The 16,827-nt window shown below is 36.3% G+C and overlaps 3 protein-coding genes across 5 annotated transcripts in view; 2 read left to right on the plus strand and 1 right to left on the minus strand.

The window, feature by feature from the left end:
• Window positions 1-9,576, plus strand: part of LOC110383452 (protein halfway) — a 32,777-nt gene extending 23,201 nt beyond the window's left edge. The window contains exons 3-10 of one of the 2 annotated variants that reach the window (XM_049838135.2): window positions 1,064-1,247; window positions 3,578-3,703; window positions 4,292-4,492; window positions 4,971-5,143; window positions 5,600-5,785; window positions 6,211-6,369; window positions 6,701-6,808; window positions 7,160-9,576. In XM_049838135.2, coding sequence (XP_049694092.2) covers window positions 1,064-1,247; window positions 3,578-3,703; window positions 4,292-4,492; window positions 4,971-5,143; window positions 5,600-5,785; window positions 6,211-6,369; window positions 6,701-6,808; window positions 7,160-7,435 — 1,413 coding nt within the window. In that variant the 3' untranslated portion in view covers window positions 7,436-9,576. The remainder of the gene's footprint in view (window positions 1-1,063; window positions 1,248-3,577; window positions 3,704-4,291; window positions 4,493-4,970; window positions 5,144-5,599; window positions 5,786-6,210; window positions 6,370-6,700; window positions 6,809-7,159) is intronic. The other variant, XM_049838136.2, reaches the window with a different exon arrangement.
• LOC110383678 (protein lin-37 homolog) overlaps window positions 1-16,827 on the plus strand; it is a 358,932-nt gene that overhangs the window by 10,811 nt on the left and 331,294 nt on the right. The window lies entirely within an intron of this gene.
• On the minus strand, window positions 10,533-16,137 carry LOC110382994 (DEAD box protein 52 homolog). Its single transcript, XM_064035903.1, has 12 exons — window positions 15,957-16,137; window positions 15,432-15,686; window positions 14,959-15,144; window positions 14,277-14,529; window positions 14,126-14,198; window positions 13,621-13,833; window positions 13,155-13,267; window positions 12,786-12,886; window positions 11,912-12,057; window positions 11,474-11,554; window positions 11,088-11,234; window positions 10,533-10,762 (listed from the first exon to the last, which is right to left on the minus strand). Exons 1-12 carry the CDS (start codon window positions 16,032-16,034, stop codon window positions 10,564-10,566), a joined length of 1,845 nt encoding a protein of 614 aa, XP_063891973.1. The 5' UTR covers window positions 16,035-16,137; the 3' UTR covers window positions 10,533-10,563.

Genomic DNA, 16,827 nt, shown 5'->3' on the forward strand with positions numbered 1-16,827 from the left:
TAATTACCATATACTAAGAAATAAATGCTATTCTATTCTATTCTATTCTAAGGTACCTACGTATTTCGGTACGGGGGTAGATAGATTGTAGTAAAATAACTTCAAACCTGAAGAAGTTGTATCCAGGTAGAGTAAAATACGACTTTGCAAGCAGTGGAGAAAAATGGTTTTTCAAACTGTTTCTTTTCTAGTTAGGGTTAGATTCGTTAGTTAAAAGACTGGTTCTGGTAGTTTTTCTGAGGCTCGTCGTAATGCTTAGGTACCTATATGTGGCAGCAATAAAAGAGTTGTTTGATTGAATGCCTATTTTAACCAGTTGGCTGTTCAACATGAAACTAGGCAGACGGCAGTTATGCAATTTTATGATGAAAATAATATTGATGTCTCCATAAATCAAAATTTCCATAAAACTAATCGATTTCGCCAGAAAGTATGTAAATACACCATACCTATGGCATTTTATTATGTAGCAGTAGGTACTAGAAGCAAAGTAATGTGTTAATGACCATTTACGTACGCAAATAACCTACATCTCGATATTAACATAACTAGTTCATTTGCATACGTAAATATTATGATTTTTTGCTATGAAGCCGGTTTTCATTTGCGTATTCTATTTACATTCTGATGTGTGGTTGCTTTTACAATTAAGGGGCTTGATGCTGGATATTTTCCAAGACCTATATTGAATAGGTATAATAAAATTCGCTCTAATCCTTCGGAGTTAGAATATTTCAATTAGGACTTTTCCACTGAATTTAAAGCAGCGCTATCACTCCGACAACTTGGAAGTCAAAACTAGCTTTTTCGATGAGTTATCCCAAGATTTACACATAGATTGACGGTAAAAGGAGCACCTATGAAAGCCCCAAAAGAGTTCTTCTCAAATCTATCAATATGCCAAATCCCATTTTATTAGTTCTCTAGGGTCATTCGTAAATCGTGGTTATAATCATATTCATACGATATCCATATCTTGCTTGCCCAAAGTAACTATGTATTTCACACACTCAAAGTCACGACAAAATCTAAAACCTACTCATCTCCTATCTCTTACTTCCAGCAACCACCAGCCTCAACAGAGAAACCAGAGCCAGTAGACCAGCTGCAACTGAACCTGGGCAAGTGTTTCCACATGCCTCGCTCCAAGTGTCCAGCGGAGCCCAACTGCACCAAGATCGGGAGTAACTCCGTGTTCTGCTGCGACCTGGACAGCGCCAAGCTGAAGGAGGCTCTGGCTTCTGTTAGTGAGTATACTTGGATTGTTTTAGACAATCAACACTTTAATAGTATTCCATGTGTTACCTAGGTACATTTTATAAAATAGAAATAATATGAACCTAAAAGGGACAAATAAAAGAAGTGGGCGGGGCGAGTCAACTGGCTTCCGCCTGCGGTTTAACCCGCTTTGTTGAGGAATCACTTTGTGCGCGCGGATAATAGGAGAAGAATAAGCTACATTAGGCTACTGCCAAATTCATTAAAATCTAGAACCGTTGTATGTCATATGTAGAGCCGTTTGGTATTAACATAATTTGTGACATGAATAAAATAGTTTATAAATTCAGAAAAAAAAAACTGTTAAATACGTGGATATTTAATGAAAAATAATAACAACGTAAGTAAAACTTTTTTATTATTACAATAGAACAACTTATAGTCAACATGAATCCCTATTTTCTACTACTAAATACCTAGGTAGTAAAATAACACAAACAATAACAAATAAGCTACTAATAACTATTTAATGAACTAGTGACGTAGATTTTAGAATTTAATAAAATAACCCATTAATAAATAACTAGCCACTAATTATACAAACAAATACATAAAATCAAGGTATTTACATTTTATTCGTCCATTATCCTAGTAAGTAAACAAAGCTAAGAATTGTGTAAATCAATAAAGTTTATGAACCTTACCTACGTACTTAGTTGGTATAAATATTAAGTATGAGTATATAGTCAGTGGCTAAAGTTAGATAAATATAGCTTGATGTATTAAAGTATTTATTAGGCAAAGCATCATCTAAAATAAATAAAATATTCTTGTTTTAGTTTCTTGTATCCCTATATCTCGCTAAGTATGAATGTAGACGGATGGAGAGGAAGAGCAAGACCTAAGGAAAGATGGATGGATTGCCTGAAAGATGATATGAATAGTAAGGGAGTGAGTGTCAGTATGACGAGTGACAGGAGAAAATGGGACAGGATGGCATATTGCGCCGACCCCAAATAAAATTGAGAACAGGGCAGGAGGAAGAAGAAGAATATCTCTATTAAGCTAAAGTCACAATGGAAAGTCCGGGAGAGTAAGTTTGGGCCAAGATCACAAAACTAACATAACACATAATAGAGTACGTAAAAGCCCTTAGTTTGAAAACTCTCTGTGCTATATGAGTGGGCACATGCATACTACCTAAGTATAAGCTCGATACTTATATAACGATTTAAAATATGATGAAGAAAAAAATTAAATTGACGAGAAATACTAGAGATTTCCCCAGTAAAAACAATGTTATTTTCCATGTCTATACCTTCAATATTAACGTTAATATGTCACGCGGTAATTGTTTTAATCACCCTGTCATTAGCCTACAATTACCATAGTTAAAGTTAAAAATAGGAAAATGCAGTTTATTATGTTAATTGAGTGTTAGTTACATGTTACTCGCTGCTTGTAGTCATTAGGTTATCAGGACTGGCTGAGCTGAGATTAACATAAAATCATTATCCTTCTTGACAGGTTCGTAAATATTGAATTGTTCAAACTTAGTATACCTAGTATTTTTAGAAAATTAAGGGTTTAGTAAAAAATATCCACGACACAAGACTCGAGTAAAATGGCGGGTGCTAGTTTTATAAATATTGGGTAGGTTGTTCCAGGACAGCCCGTCTCGAAGATTTAAGTTGGTCATCAATTTGGCTGTTTACTGGGTCAATAAATGACCGATCATTTAATAGCCAGGACTTTATTGAAATATTCAAACAATACTTATCTGAACATGCATTGGTACAAAAGGTTATCAAACGCGCTCTCGAGATAACGCGAGTTTATTTAGTAATATTGACAATATGCTGTGCTTATGTATACAGAAATAACTGCCAACTTAATTGAATACGAATAAAGTGGCTATTATGCAAAGCTGCAGAATAATTAATGGTATTTATCGACCATTAAAGTGTTATAAAAACAAGGCCCTGTAGTTTTAATTAGTAGAATCTAGCTATCCACAGATACAATTAGGTTGCAGGTAGGTACCATTTAGAATGAAAGGCAAATGTAAAGACCGAACTGTCGTCATCTTGGTTGATACTTAAATGTACTCAAAAGCCTTACCTTTAAAATATTGTCGTTCATAAAAATATCCATTTAACCATCTTAAACTCAAAATCATTTATTCAAAGTTGACTGCACTTTTTGAACGTCAAGATTTACAAAATAAAGCCTCCAAAACGCCCTTCATCACTTCCTATGTATTTTTGCAGGGAAGAAGAACGTAATGATAATATCAATCTAACTAAATAAGTGGCATTTACCTAGAATGTTTTCTAACCAGTCCGTCGTTTGGTTCCAGTAACGCAGAACACGACGTATCTCCACGTCCTGAACGCGTCCATTGATGAGTTGGATGTCTCCCAAGCCATGTTCAGAAGACTGGCTTCCATGGCGTTCACCGACGGGAACATAGGGAAGATTGTCGGTAAGAACTGCTCATGTATTATTATGTGGTAACAGCTTGAATGGTTGATGGGGGTCTAAGTTGAACGACCAAACGAATGTCAGTTTTCTTAAAACTGATGATTTAATGTTAAAAATTCAACAGTTCTTTTAATAAAAAACTTACATTTGTGTCGGTGAACGTGGGTTTTAGTATGTCAATAGAGAAATAGGTACAAGCCAACAACGAATACTAAGCTGACAGAATTGTTTTAGAATACGAAATATAATAACTAATAAATAAATTTTCTTATTTTCTTGCTTCACTGAGTGAAAATCACCCCAAATAGGTATAACAAGTAAGTATTCAGCAAAAACATACTTTTTTTAGTTCTGGCCAAAAATTGCCTCAATGACTTTTGAGGAATTACTTCCTGATATAGCCAGCCGGCATTAAGTTACGCAGGCATTAGGCACGCATTATACATGTACCATGTATGGTTTATGATGACTATCCCTTTTATCGGAGATCCAAATGAGCTTATAGGTATAAGGAGGGTTCCTCTGATTGAGCATGTCAAATTAAAATTACAGTGTAACCATTAAGACAAGAACTTAACCATCCCCCTAGGCCAGTTCCCGAAGTACTCTTCAGTGGCATGCCTGAACATCTCGAACAACAACCTCACGACTGCAAAGCTTCAGCCAGCGATCAAGAGGCCGTATGCCTATCTCTTCAACCTGAGCGTGCTGGATGCCTCAGCTAACAACCTGACTGAGTTCCCTCTCAGCCTCGTGCGTAGCAACCGAAAGATCTCCGTGGATTTATCAGGTAAGATCAGAAACTAGTCAGAATGAAAAGATATATTCTTGATTGAAAGATGGAACGAGCTTGTGGTGACATGACGCAAAGAGGAATCAAACATATTAGAAAAAGAAATAAGGGGGGAAAGGAAAAATACATAGATAATTATAAAAAAAGAAATAAGGGGGAAATTGAATCTTTATTTCTAAGAATTTAATAAATGTGGTAATCCTTTGCTATTACAGTTTTTTTTTGTAATATTCCACCTAGAATATTCTTTCGTCTGGATTCTAGAGTTCAGGCCTTATTTCATAGAACAGTCAATGGTACTTTGTTCTAAAACAGACAAGGCGATGTCTTTACATTATTCTGAGGTCCATACATGTAAATGATTTATTTCATGAAAACGTAAAAGCCATGACTTCGTGAAATAAAACATCTGTACTAGTAAAGACTCATACGCGACTTCTTTTCCCCTATTTCACTTCAATTATCCTTTTGGCAGACAACAAATACCTCCCCTGCAAACCCTTCATGAAAGCCATGGACACGAACAACTCCTCGCTGGTGACATTCCTCAACTACCCGCACACGTACTGCGCGCTGGACATCGATTTCAACTGGTTTCAAGACGTCAAAATAGTCCAGATAGACCAGCTTAGGATACAGAAAGAGGTAGTACGTATTTCTTACTCTAAGAGGTCAGAGTATCAGGTATGAGTGTGCATGTGTGTGTTATTGTGTATGTCTGTGTTAGTTTCAATGTGTAGTTTAATCGTTGTGTGTAAAAATATTTGTGTTAACCGAAGCGGCTTTTTAAGTAGCGATGATTTCTATTATTTTTTGTTGTTCTTTGCTACCTACATTGCGTCGTTATTTTTGTTTTCATATAACTGTTGTTGCAGAACATTAATTTACGCTTACTTAAGGACGGTTTAGAACTCAGTTCAACGATAACATTAATATGTTTTTCTTAAAATAGTTGTTTTCAAAAACTGATATTGTCAGTGAACTTGGGCATTAATATATGTTCGCTATAACGCTTTCGTACGCACAAATAGTACCTACGCCTACACAAAATTCTGCCATAATTCCTCAAACCTTCTCTAAAACGTCGTCCTCTCTTCCCCCCAGCTGAACGCAAGCTGCCGCAACATAAAGCCAGCGAATATCAACTGCACCTGCATCCCTGAGAGGCTGGACTTCATCAACAATGTCATCAATAACATGGTGGCTGTGGACTGCTCCCAGAGGAACCTGACCGCGTTACCCACTGATCTGCCCCCTAATACTGTGAAGTTGAATGTGTCTTTTAATAATGTGAGTGGTTCTTAGAATTTATTGGGGGATTCGTTTTACCGGTTTGACTCACGTACCGTAGGAACTAACTACTTTGCGTGTTGAATTAAAAACCTCTTGATACAACGGCTATGTAAAATGTATTTTTTTTTCAAACCGGTAAAATGGATTCCTGAGCAAACTCTAAATAAAGGCGAAAATAATGAATGTGTTGAAAAAATAATGTATGATTGTTACTTCTTCACGCGCAAACTGATGTCCGGATTTTATGATCTTGCAATAATATAACTTACACATCAGAATATAAGTCCAGGAAGTAGCTCCAGGAAGTGGGTGAAACTACTGATGAAAGCTTGTCCAAAAGTAATGCCTTTTTTCGTCAAATTGGACTGTACATAAACCGTAAATTTTCAGTCAATTCATCTTCATAATAATTTCTATTACAGATAACTTCCCTCCAAGCCGTATCAGACGACCCTACATACGAGCAGCTGCACCAGCTGATAGTGGACCACAACGACATCCCCAACATCCTGGAGCTGGAGGGCACGCAGTTCATCGACCACTTCATGCTCTTCTCCATCGCTTATAATAAGTTGAAGAATGTGAGTTCCATTACTGTACACGCACCAGCCACCAGCTCATCAAGCTTCTCCAAATATTTTTTCTCAATAACCATTGAATCTTATTTATACTTCACAACGGTGTATAAGTAGGTTAAATCCCACTCCCGTCCCGAGGAAACTACTTCCAGCACCTGATAAAAAGTAGCCTTCTCCAGAGCCTGAGAAAGGGCACAAGCTACTTTTATCCTGGTGTGGAAATGAGTTCCCTCCACGGGTCGCTGGAACTGCAGAGGAACAGTTAGTTGGCTATAAAATAGTTTCCTACATATTACCAGTTGTATGTTGTTAAACATATACATTCGGATTCCAGATCCACACATACATAATATCGAACCACTTCACGGAGCACACGGGCTCCGCGCTGTTCATCGCCGGCAACTACATACACTGCGACTGTAACACTGAGAAGATGTTGAAGGTAAGGAAGAATCCTCGTATCTTTGTGCTAAAGCTCTCTAGGTGAAGGTTGTGGACATGTTCTAAGGAGTACCTGCTACCGAGTCCCTGGAAATAAAGGTCTCCAGAAGGAAGCGAAATATTAAGTACTTTATGTCTGTCTCAGCCATTTTCGTGGTCGTGATAAATCATGTTATTCATGAATTTAAATTGAGTGACATTTCAGTATTCAGCCGTCATGACTCTGCTGACTACTGCAGTCTAGGATAGGTCTTTTAATGATCCGACCTTGGTTCGCTGGCTCAGGATTCTTACAATTAAAATTGTTACGATAACATAACTCCTATAAGGTACCATATTTTTTCTGTTCCAGCCCTGGCTTCTCGAGAACATCAAAAACATCCCCGACTACAAAATGCTGGAGTGCGACAACCACGTGGCAGTAGTCGACATAGTCGAAGCTCACGTCTGCCACACTCCTCGAGATTGGACTGACTACATATACTATATCATAGGCCTAGAAGTCCTCATCCTAGTCCTACTCATCAGTAAGGTGTCTTATGACTACTGGGTGTTCAAGACTGCTGGCTACTTGCCGTGGCCTGCGAATAAAATGCCTAGATTGCCTTGTGATTGGTTATGCGAGTAGAAGACTTCTAAATTGGACTTTTAGTGCCAGTTTCACCGGTCACTGATAAAGTCTCTGATAACCTATCAGAAACTTATCTGACAGAAAAACTTTAGCTTTTGGTTCCACAGGTCTCGGATACCTAACTGATACTTTATTAGTTACCAGTGAAACCAAGCCGGATTTGTGGTAACTAGTGCCTTCAATGTGCTGAATATTTTGTTTTGCAAAGACTTTTGTGTTGGTTGACAGTCCTTTGACTTCTGTGTAGTGCTTGCTTGTGTGGCGAAGGAAGTTACACTGAGGCGTAAGTTCAGTCCTTAATCAAGTGTAGACCGATGGTTCAGTGAAAAATTGTAAAAAAATATAGTAGGGATTGTTTCCTTTGTTGGGATAAGAGCAGGAGGATGATGATGTTTTCAGCTTGCTCTGTTATTAAAGGTACCTGCCAGTCGGCGGCCCTGGTACGCAAAGGGATCAAGAAAGAACACGGTGGGTTTCAGTTAGCAAGAGTCTGACACTCCCTCACGCTACACCCACTGCGGGAGGGGTCATTTGATGTAAACCCACCAAAAAATGATACAGTATGGTTAATCATGATGAAGGTCATAGACTAAACTGACGCGTGCAACCTCTAAATATTTTGTGTTGTAATGTTTCGTTGTTAAATAAGTGTGTATATGTTGGGTAAGTTTTGGTTGCTACTGTAAAAATATTGTTTAAATTAGGACTAAGCAGCCATAATTACAATTTGTAAATGGTGAACCAATCACTTTCAGAACCTGTAAATAAAATGAATTCGCTGGAGTGCTTATAATCATAATCTTGTTAAGTTTAGCTCTTCCACTTTTTCCTTATTTCTAAGTTAGTTTTTTGTATAAATTGATTGCGATCTCTGTAAATCAGCTGTATGTATAATTTTATACATAAGTTCTATTTTTATGTAAATTTTGTTTTTTACTTTACTTGCCATTTTGTAAAGAATCTCTTTTCAAACTTCTCGAAAAATTTTCTGGACTCTCAAAATAATGGGTAAAAATAATCTCTCGGTCTCAAAATAATGTTTTCATCTCTTTTGCCATTTTTTTCAAAGACTGAAATTACTTTGAATTTTTAACTTGCCAAAGTCCTAATTGATTGATACTCAACCATTATTTTGATTGACTCATAACTGTACATATTTCATCTACTAATTATGTTAAATGCTTTTGAATTTTATAAAAAAAACATCTAGGTAATATGCAAAAGTAAAATCGATAAATGGGTTTCAAATACATTAATGTAATTTTTAAGTTTGTTAAATTTTTGTTGCGATTGAGAGCACATTTTATATTTATGTTAAAATTTTCTAGATATCCACCGTCTCTATGCTACTACAAAAACTTAAACATCTGTTGAACACTTGTCTAAAAAAATTGTCACTGCAAAACGAACCTTATTTCAACGTCATAATCTGCCATTTTTTTAGACAAGTGTTCAACAGACTTTGAAAGTGTTTGTGGTACGACGGTTAGCGTCCAAATCAGGCTGGGTCTTAGGTCTTAATCTTGCTTGCATTTAAGTAATTACATATTAAACTTTACTACTAGTAATTGATAATTTTAAATAATGTTAAAATGTGTTTCATATCGCTACGTTTAACAACCGGCCAGTTGAGAGGCTTAATAAATTAAAGTGTAAGGACCAATTACTGCTAAATATGTTTAAAATACTATTTTGTGGAGGCTTCTTGGAAACGAGTTTGTATTATTTTGGAAATCAGTGCCATATTCTATTGTTATAGATTGGCTAGAAATTATGCTTTTTAATTTCTATTTTTTTGTGACATTTGTTTCAAAGTTTTGACTCGAAATGGTTCAAAGCTTTGATAATTATCATCTAAACTTTTATGTTATTTTTGCGTATGACGTTATGAATGGGAATTTATTGTATGGTAGAAAAAAGGGGCGAAATAATGATTAGTTTTGTGATTTTATTACGAAGTCTTAAGTATTGAATTTACTTATTTTCTTTGCAAACAAATGTCACAAGAAAGTAATCTCTTGTCTTAAAAATTACTGTCATAGATATTGTTAAATAAATATATTTTTGTAAAATATTAACTACAACGTGAAGACTGTATATTTTGTATGAAAATTTTATAATAGATGTTACATATTGTATTGGTTGTTTTTTTAACCTAACTACCGAACGAAATTAATATTTTATTAGTAAAAAGTCTGGTGAAGCGTCAATGTCTTTTTTTTCAATGCAAATATTTATTCAATAATAAATTAAATACATAAGTTATTTTTCCCGCAACTTAAAACTTTATTTCGATCATTTTCATATTTATAATAACCCAATTGAGTCTCTGGTGATGATATCCGAACGACAATACTAGCTACCGCAGCGCCCATTGGTTCGTATCGAGTTCTAGAAGATACTCGCAACAAGCTAGCAGTGTTGCGTCTGGCCACCGCCAAGGACGGACGTAGTACTTCTCCCGCCGCCATTCGCATTGTGTCGAATACACACCGCTCCGCGTCATTATTTCCCTATATGTGATTTCCTGAAGATTCTCGTGTAATAATTGAACCTGCTGCTAGAAGACATTGCGGACTTATAGTGCAGTGCTGATTTCGCGAGTTTTAACCAGTCCACCGGCGGATGAACCTAGATTTAGCTCGCCGGCCGGCAGCCCTTACCGCGACCACGCGCCCTGGAACGAGGCATCTTCACATCTCGCTGGTTCTAAGTGAGGTCCCTGGATTCACAAGGTACGTGGGCTTTATTGCTGCAAATAGTTGTAGTGAGTATTGGTGTCTAACGGAATATCATCGGCAGGGATTTAATTGAATTACGATTTGAGTTTTACCGCCATATTGTTTTTCCCGCATTCGATTTTCAAGATTTGAAATCGCCGCTCCCGCGTCCCGCACTTCTCTTTTCTTTCTTCATTCCACCTTTTAAATTTGTCCCAATTAAATCCATTATTTTTTTATTATTTTTCCCCGATGAGGCTATTTACACGCCTCGTCAAAGTCAAAAATATAACGTAAAGGTAATTTTAGTTAACTTGTGTTTGTGTTTGCGACGATAAGGAAAGTTTATGACGAAATGAAACAAGCAATTTAAATAGTTTTAAACATATTTATTAACATAAGCATTTATTTAACACCCTTATTCTTATTGGCAAAATTTTTCTTTTTTCTTTTCTTGTTATTCTTGCCTTTTTCTGGTGTATTTTTGTTGTTATTTTGTTCTACATTCTGTGTTTTTCTATGTTTATTATTTTTTGCATTCTTTATTGAGTCTGTGCCTTTTTTGTCTTCTTTTAAAGCTTCGTTTGCTGCTTCTAGTCTCCTTCTGTAAAGGGAATGAAAAACGATGCTAAAGCTATACTGAGTTTGGTTACAAATAATCATCGTTATTTTCCTACGTTTTTATACATATTTTTACTCACAGTTGATCTCTTGTGCTTTGTCACATGATTAAAAAATAACCAGCTATTTATTAGGATGCTTATTCCCACAAACAGACATAATTTAATAGTCGTTTTTATTATCCTTAATATTTTGCATAGGTTTGAAAATAAGTTGCCTAGATACATAATTATAAAGGGAACATTTTTACTTCACAACTTTAAAGTCTTTTTCCCATTATTATTACTAAAGAGTTCAAGCTAACTTACTTGTCAGGCCTCTTCTCCAATATAGTGGATATCTTATCCCTGTTAGGCGCCTTCTTCATGAGCTTCTTACGTTTGTTGGGGTTCTGCCTCAGCTGCAGCATGTACTCTGGGACCTGGCAGCCTGACTGCTTCATTACTGATGCTATGCTGTGGGGGAAATGTTGTGATGAGTGGGGATTTTGGTTTTAGGCTTTATTTTCTTATAGTAAAGAGTTGACACACTGTTTGGAAGCTACTTAATCACCGAGTGGCATAGGCTCAATTATCCGGGTGTAGGAAGTTGTTTCCACGAGACGTGGGTGACAGAGCACATATTATGCTCTAAATAGGCTGAAATTGCCTAGGAAAGGGGTCTAGAATTATCTGTAGGTATAAATAAAATTTACCTTCTAAGGTTTCCAACATCGTCTTGTGTGAAGAAAGTTATGGCGCGACCTTTTTGTCCAGCTCGGCCCGCACGGCCAATCCTGTAATACAGATGAACTTAATATTTTTAAAGTTTCATACACGAAGTTCATAAGAAAGTACTTATGGGGTGCACTAAGTACATAAGCGAGTATATGGATTGTTTATACAGGGGTACATAAAGGACAAGTTATAATAAACAAGTTACACTAATTATCCATACTAATATTATAACGCTGAAGAGTTTGTTTGCGCGCCCTAATCTCAGGAACCAACAGGCCGATTTGGAAAATTCTTTCATCGTTAGATAGCCCATGTACCGAGAAAGTTTATAGGTTACTTTTGTATTCCCCGTATTATCGTAATATTCCAAGGGACGCGGGTGAAACCGTTGGCAGAACCTAATATCAAAACATTACCTATGTATATAAGCGATGGCTGATGGCGGGAAGTCGTAGTTGATGACGAGGTTGACTCCTCGGAAGTCGATGCCTCTGCCCATGAGCTCCGTGCAGATCAGCACCCAGATGCGACCCACGCGGAAGCTGCGGACCACGTTGTCACGCTGAAATGTTACAAATTTTTATAGTTTTTACATGGAGCCTCTATCAGATCTCCTCTAACCTTTTCTCCTTTCTGGTCTGACTTCTCCTAATAACTGTTAAAATTACCGCTTTTACGTATGTACCTTCCGAAAATGTTTTCATACGATGCCAATGGGAACTTATAGTCCAAACAACCAAGCCAATAAAACCTAAATGGTATCTACTTCATCATCCTCCGAGCCTTTTTTCCTAACTATGTTGGGGAGGGCTTATATACTTAAATACAAATAAATACTTTTTGATGTGACAACGTCTTATAAATCGATGGAGCCGGCTGCACGCACGAAAAAACATGACTCATGCGGCGTTACCTCGCTCTGAGGCGTTCCGTTTAAGGCTTGTAGTGCAAGCGAGAGCACGCAACGAGAGACAAAGAGGCACGATCGGCCTCCGCTTTTGGCAGTATTCGACATCTGACGATCAATTTCTTACGACGTTGTCACGTTCGACTATCGTCAGTAAACCGACTTTACAGACAACCGTTTTTTTTTTCTTATTATCATTTGTCGCTACCTGAAAAGAATCATCTCAAACAAAACAACGCGACGTATCATTGAAAGGCGTTGTTCAGTCAAAGGGCTGTTTGTTTATTTGGCTACTACATATTACCAATTGGCTGGGGCATTGACATTTATACCTAATAAGTTACATTAGACGCTTTGAAAATTAATCGTCAAGAATGTTTTACCTGTAACTGAGTCCTATCAGCGTGTATGACATCCACATTGATACCATCATATATGAGCTCTTTAAACAGCTGCTTCGCACGATCTTTGCTTTGTACGAATACTGAAATAAAAAAGATGTATTTTACTCCCTTTTGCAAAGAGTTTAGTTTATCCACTAAGTGTGTGTCTGTGGCACCATCGTTCTTAAACAGATGAACCGATTAGAATGCAGTTTCTTTAGTTGAAAGTTGGCTAAGCTGTTTTAAAGCTGTTTTGTGACAAGGATCTCATAGATAGTAGAAGTAAACTGAATCAAATTCAAGAATTTAATTTTCAGTAAATAATCATGTTTTTTAAGATACTTCAGTATCTTAAAGTATATTACATACCTAGCACAGGTGGTTTCAGTCCTTGTTGAACAAGTTGTCTGAACGCGACGAGTTTGCCATTCTCGTTGCCGCAGAACAATAACTCTTGGTCCACTAGATTTGTTGCAGCATTCCTGAGAGATAATAAAAGTATTATTTAGTTCACACATGTAATAATTGCACCCGCACATTAATTAAATAGTAAGTAGTCTTCTGGTGGTAAGTAAATATTGAAATGCGCACAGCAAAAAGCATTATCAAAAAATTATAATTGTGCTTTACATACAATGTTCTTTTAAGGATTCTCTAAAAATACCTCATATTTTTCATTTTAAAAGTTACACTTATATTATAAAAGCAAAAGCTTATGAAACTTGGCAGCTGAATAACATATAGTCTACTTTTCTATACGCATCCAGGTGGTAGTTTCCTAGGGAAACCACAGGTAACAGATAGTCTATTTCATTCATATCTTCAGATAACCCACCTCTGTCCAACAGTAACATTGATAAGTCCCCGCATATGATGTCGACACCACTTGGCCACCGCAGGCGTATGCGTGGCGCTGAACATTGCGATGCGACGCTGTTTGCTTCCGCAGGCAGTTAGAATCTGCTCCATCTGCTGTCTGAAGTCTGACATTTCGTCTGATGACCCTTCGAACAGTTTGTCTGCCTCGTCTATTATTAGCCAGCGGATTCTGAAAAGAGGTGGGAAATTAGAACGTTCACAAAACTGGTCAATTGGCAGTATTGGTATTTACCATGCCCCAAAAGTTTCAAGCCCAAAAAATTATATAGTGGTCTATCGCGTAATAGAAGTTTTGTTTGTTGGTTTGTTACCTAAAGGTTCAGAGACTATAGAACAAACTTTAAAATTATTTCATTGTGTTGAAGCTAAGTTGGCAAGGTTTAATTAGTGAAACTTATCACACTGGTTTAAGTAAAGACTGTTTTAAGCTATTTTATACAACTATTTTGATGTGTACTTACTTGTCCAGAGAAATATTAACATTGTCTTGATTCAGCAAGTAGCACAGACGATTTGGTGTACTAACAATTATATCTGAAAATATTATTTTTGTTATATTTTTTGTAAAACATTAATACAACAAACATAATAAGTTTCCACAAATAAACTTACCACTCTTTCTAATAGTAGCCTCTCTTTCCTTAACTTTCGATTCCTTAATACTCCTAACAACACTACATCTCAATTGGCTTGAAGCGCTAAGTCGGAGAGCCTCTCTATATATCTGTTGTGCTAACTCCCTGGTGGGGCAGAGCACTAGGGCTCTGGGGCCGCCTTGCGGAGCTCCGAGCGCGTGTAGTATGGGCAGTAGGAAGGCCGCCGTTTTACCTGAGCCGGTTGGCGCGCAGGCTAGGATTTGGCGGTCCTTGAAAGAAAAAGTTAGATTTTTGTATTATAAGTGCAGTTAAGTATAAAAAGTTTGAGTGTTATTTCACTTAAACCATGTGGAGTTAGACTAAAATGAGAAGTATGACAGTGGTGACAGAGAAGTGGTGACAAAATAAAGTTTATTTTTAGGTTTAAGACTGCAATTTATGGAAGAATACTAAAACTACTCAATTTAAAGTGTTCATCATTGAATCTATGTAGACTTGAAATTGAGTTTGAATTGTGCAGCAATTTTGTGTGATTGTTACAGCACAAACTCTTAAGTAAGACTTAAAATTAAGTAATGTTTCAGTATTTCCAGTTAAATCTCTTTAAGACCTAGACGTCAATTATGTAGCATTGATTGTATTCCAGTAGTTGATTTCTTTAGATCTTTCTATTGAATTACTGTTTAGAAATTACTCACTTCCAACATACAAGGTATAGCCTGCCGCTGCACAGGAGTAGGCTCACTGTACCCACACTCCTTCACCGTGTCCACTAAGGCTGCTGGTATGTTGTACCTTGTCATCAGCTCCGAGAAGTCTTGCAGTGCAGCGGGCACGTGACGCCCCACTGTCTTGATGCCGTGCTCATTGCGGAAACGATTTTGCTAGGAAGAATTATGAGAATAGTTTATCTTTGTTGTTAAGAATTATGCTGATTTTTTAAATACTGTTTTATCAGGCTAAATGAATTTAATATTTATTTGTAAACTAGCCGTTTACAAGCATTTTATTCAATTTTACTATACAGATACATTATAAAAAAGATAAGTCTAAATTGTATCTATTCAATATTTAAGATAGCAATTTCATTGGAACATTCAATTAGCCTTTGGCACACCATTTTGCATCAACAGTCAAGAAGGCTTTAGAATCATAATTACTAAATAAATACCTCTTCCAATTCAAGTTTCTTCTGCAAATCCTCAGGCTTTTCTTTCTTCTCTTTCTTTTTCTTCTTCTGACCCACTTTTACTCCTTCCACCAGCTGTAGATCTCCATCCTCCTTCTCATCACCTGACTCCTGGTCATCAGAGTCTGATGCGGAGTGATCAGATTCATTCTGTATGTCATCTTCAATGTCACTCACTTGTTCCTGCTTTATTTCTATTTCTTCTTCTTTCTTGATAGTCGGTTTTGTTGTTTGACCCTAGAAAAGTAGTTGAGAATAAAGTTGAAGGTACCTTCACTACTACTTTTTAAATCAAAAGGTGTTTCTAGAGTTTTGAAATGTGAATGTTTGTCAATCAATTTCATAGCTCATTTGTTTTATACTGGGCTGAGTTATTTACTGAATTGAAGGGGTACGTAATATTTACTATTTTAACACGTGGTATCAATGTTTCAAGTAAGATTTTCACATTTAAATCAAAGAAATTCAGTTATTTGGATAAATATTGGGGTTATGTTTTGTACTTACATTATTTTTCACGCCTAAAACTTTATACTTGAAAGTTAAACCTTTTGTTAACTTCTTAAAGATATCGTATGCATCCATTATTTCGGCATTTAAATGGTATTTTATTTTAAAATGATACAAAAATACACGTGTGGACTGCAAACCGCAACAAACTTTTATCTGTTAACTATTTGACACTGTCACTGTCATCAATCTCTCATGTCATTTCTTTGACTCAAGCTTTGTTTGGATACGAATGTGAGAAAACCACGATAGACATTAACAGATCGCGAAAAATTGATATTTCCCTATAATAAGATCATTTTGTAAAACTATCTAAGTATATTCAGTGTTTAATCACAGCCAAATAGCAAATTCACGAAAATATTACAATCGTACATTTAGTATTCTTAAGCAAATACGTCGTTTTTTGTAAGTATGCGTATCCAAACGGAAATACGGGGACTTCCGGTAGCCGTGGTTGATAATGTTGCCAGTTAAGGATTGCAATTACCCTTATTTAATAAAATGGTCCTGATTATCTGGGACATTTTGTATACATGTCATATTGGTATAGCGAATATTATATGTAGGTTTTTTACGGTTAGAGAGATATATTTTCAAACTTCTAATAATATTGTTGGGATTGGAACTAAAATTTATGAGTCTATCTTTAAAGTTGTAGCTGACAGTAAGTAGATTAAAAGTAGTTATGGTATTCAGAAGCTTCATTTACTTAGTTCTTCGAAATTGACCATTCGCTTGCATTGACTGTGAAGTGTTCAGTACTTACTTATTTCACCTACGTATATTATTTATTTGTTTTCTCCACTCAGTGTGTATGTTTTTGCCATACATGAAATGAATAAAAAGTTATATTTAGTTACTTTTT

Source organism: Helicoverpa armigera, chromosome 8, assembly GCF_030705265.1.
Source record: "Helicoverpa armigera isolate CAAS_96S chromosome 8, ASM3070526v1, whole genome shotgun sequence".
Classification (NCBI taxonomy): domain Eukaryota; kingdom Metazoa; phylum Arthropoda; class Insecta; order Lepidoptera; family Noctuidae; genus Helicoverpa; species Helicoverpa armigera.

What these genes read in the sequence shown, in the direction of transcription:
- LOC110382994 (XM_064035903.1), bottom strand. Translation starts at nt 16,034, where the DNA reads ATGGATGCATACGATATCTTTAAGAAGTTAACAAAAGGTTTAACTTTC. An exon ending in AATGTTACTGTTGGACAGAG is followed by an intron (nt 13,268 to 13,620) that starts GTGGGTTATCTG and finishes ATTATCTCTCAG; the next exon opens with GAATGCTGCAACAAATCTAG. An exon ending in GCCATCGCTTATATACATAG is followed by an intron (nt 11,555 to 11,911) that starts GTAATGTTTTGA and finishes TCTGTATTACAG; the next exon opens with GATTGGCCGTGCGGGCCGAG.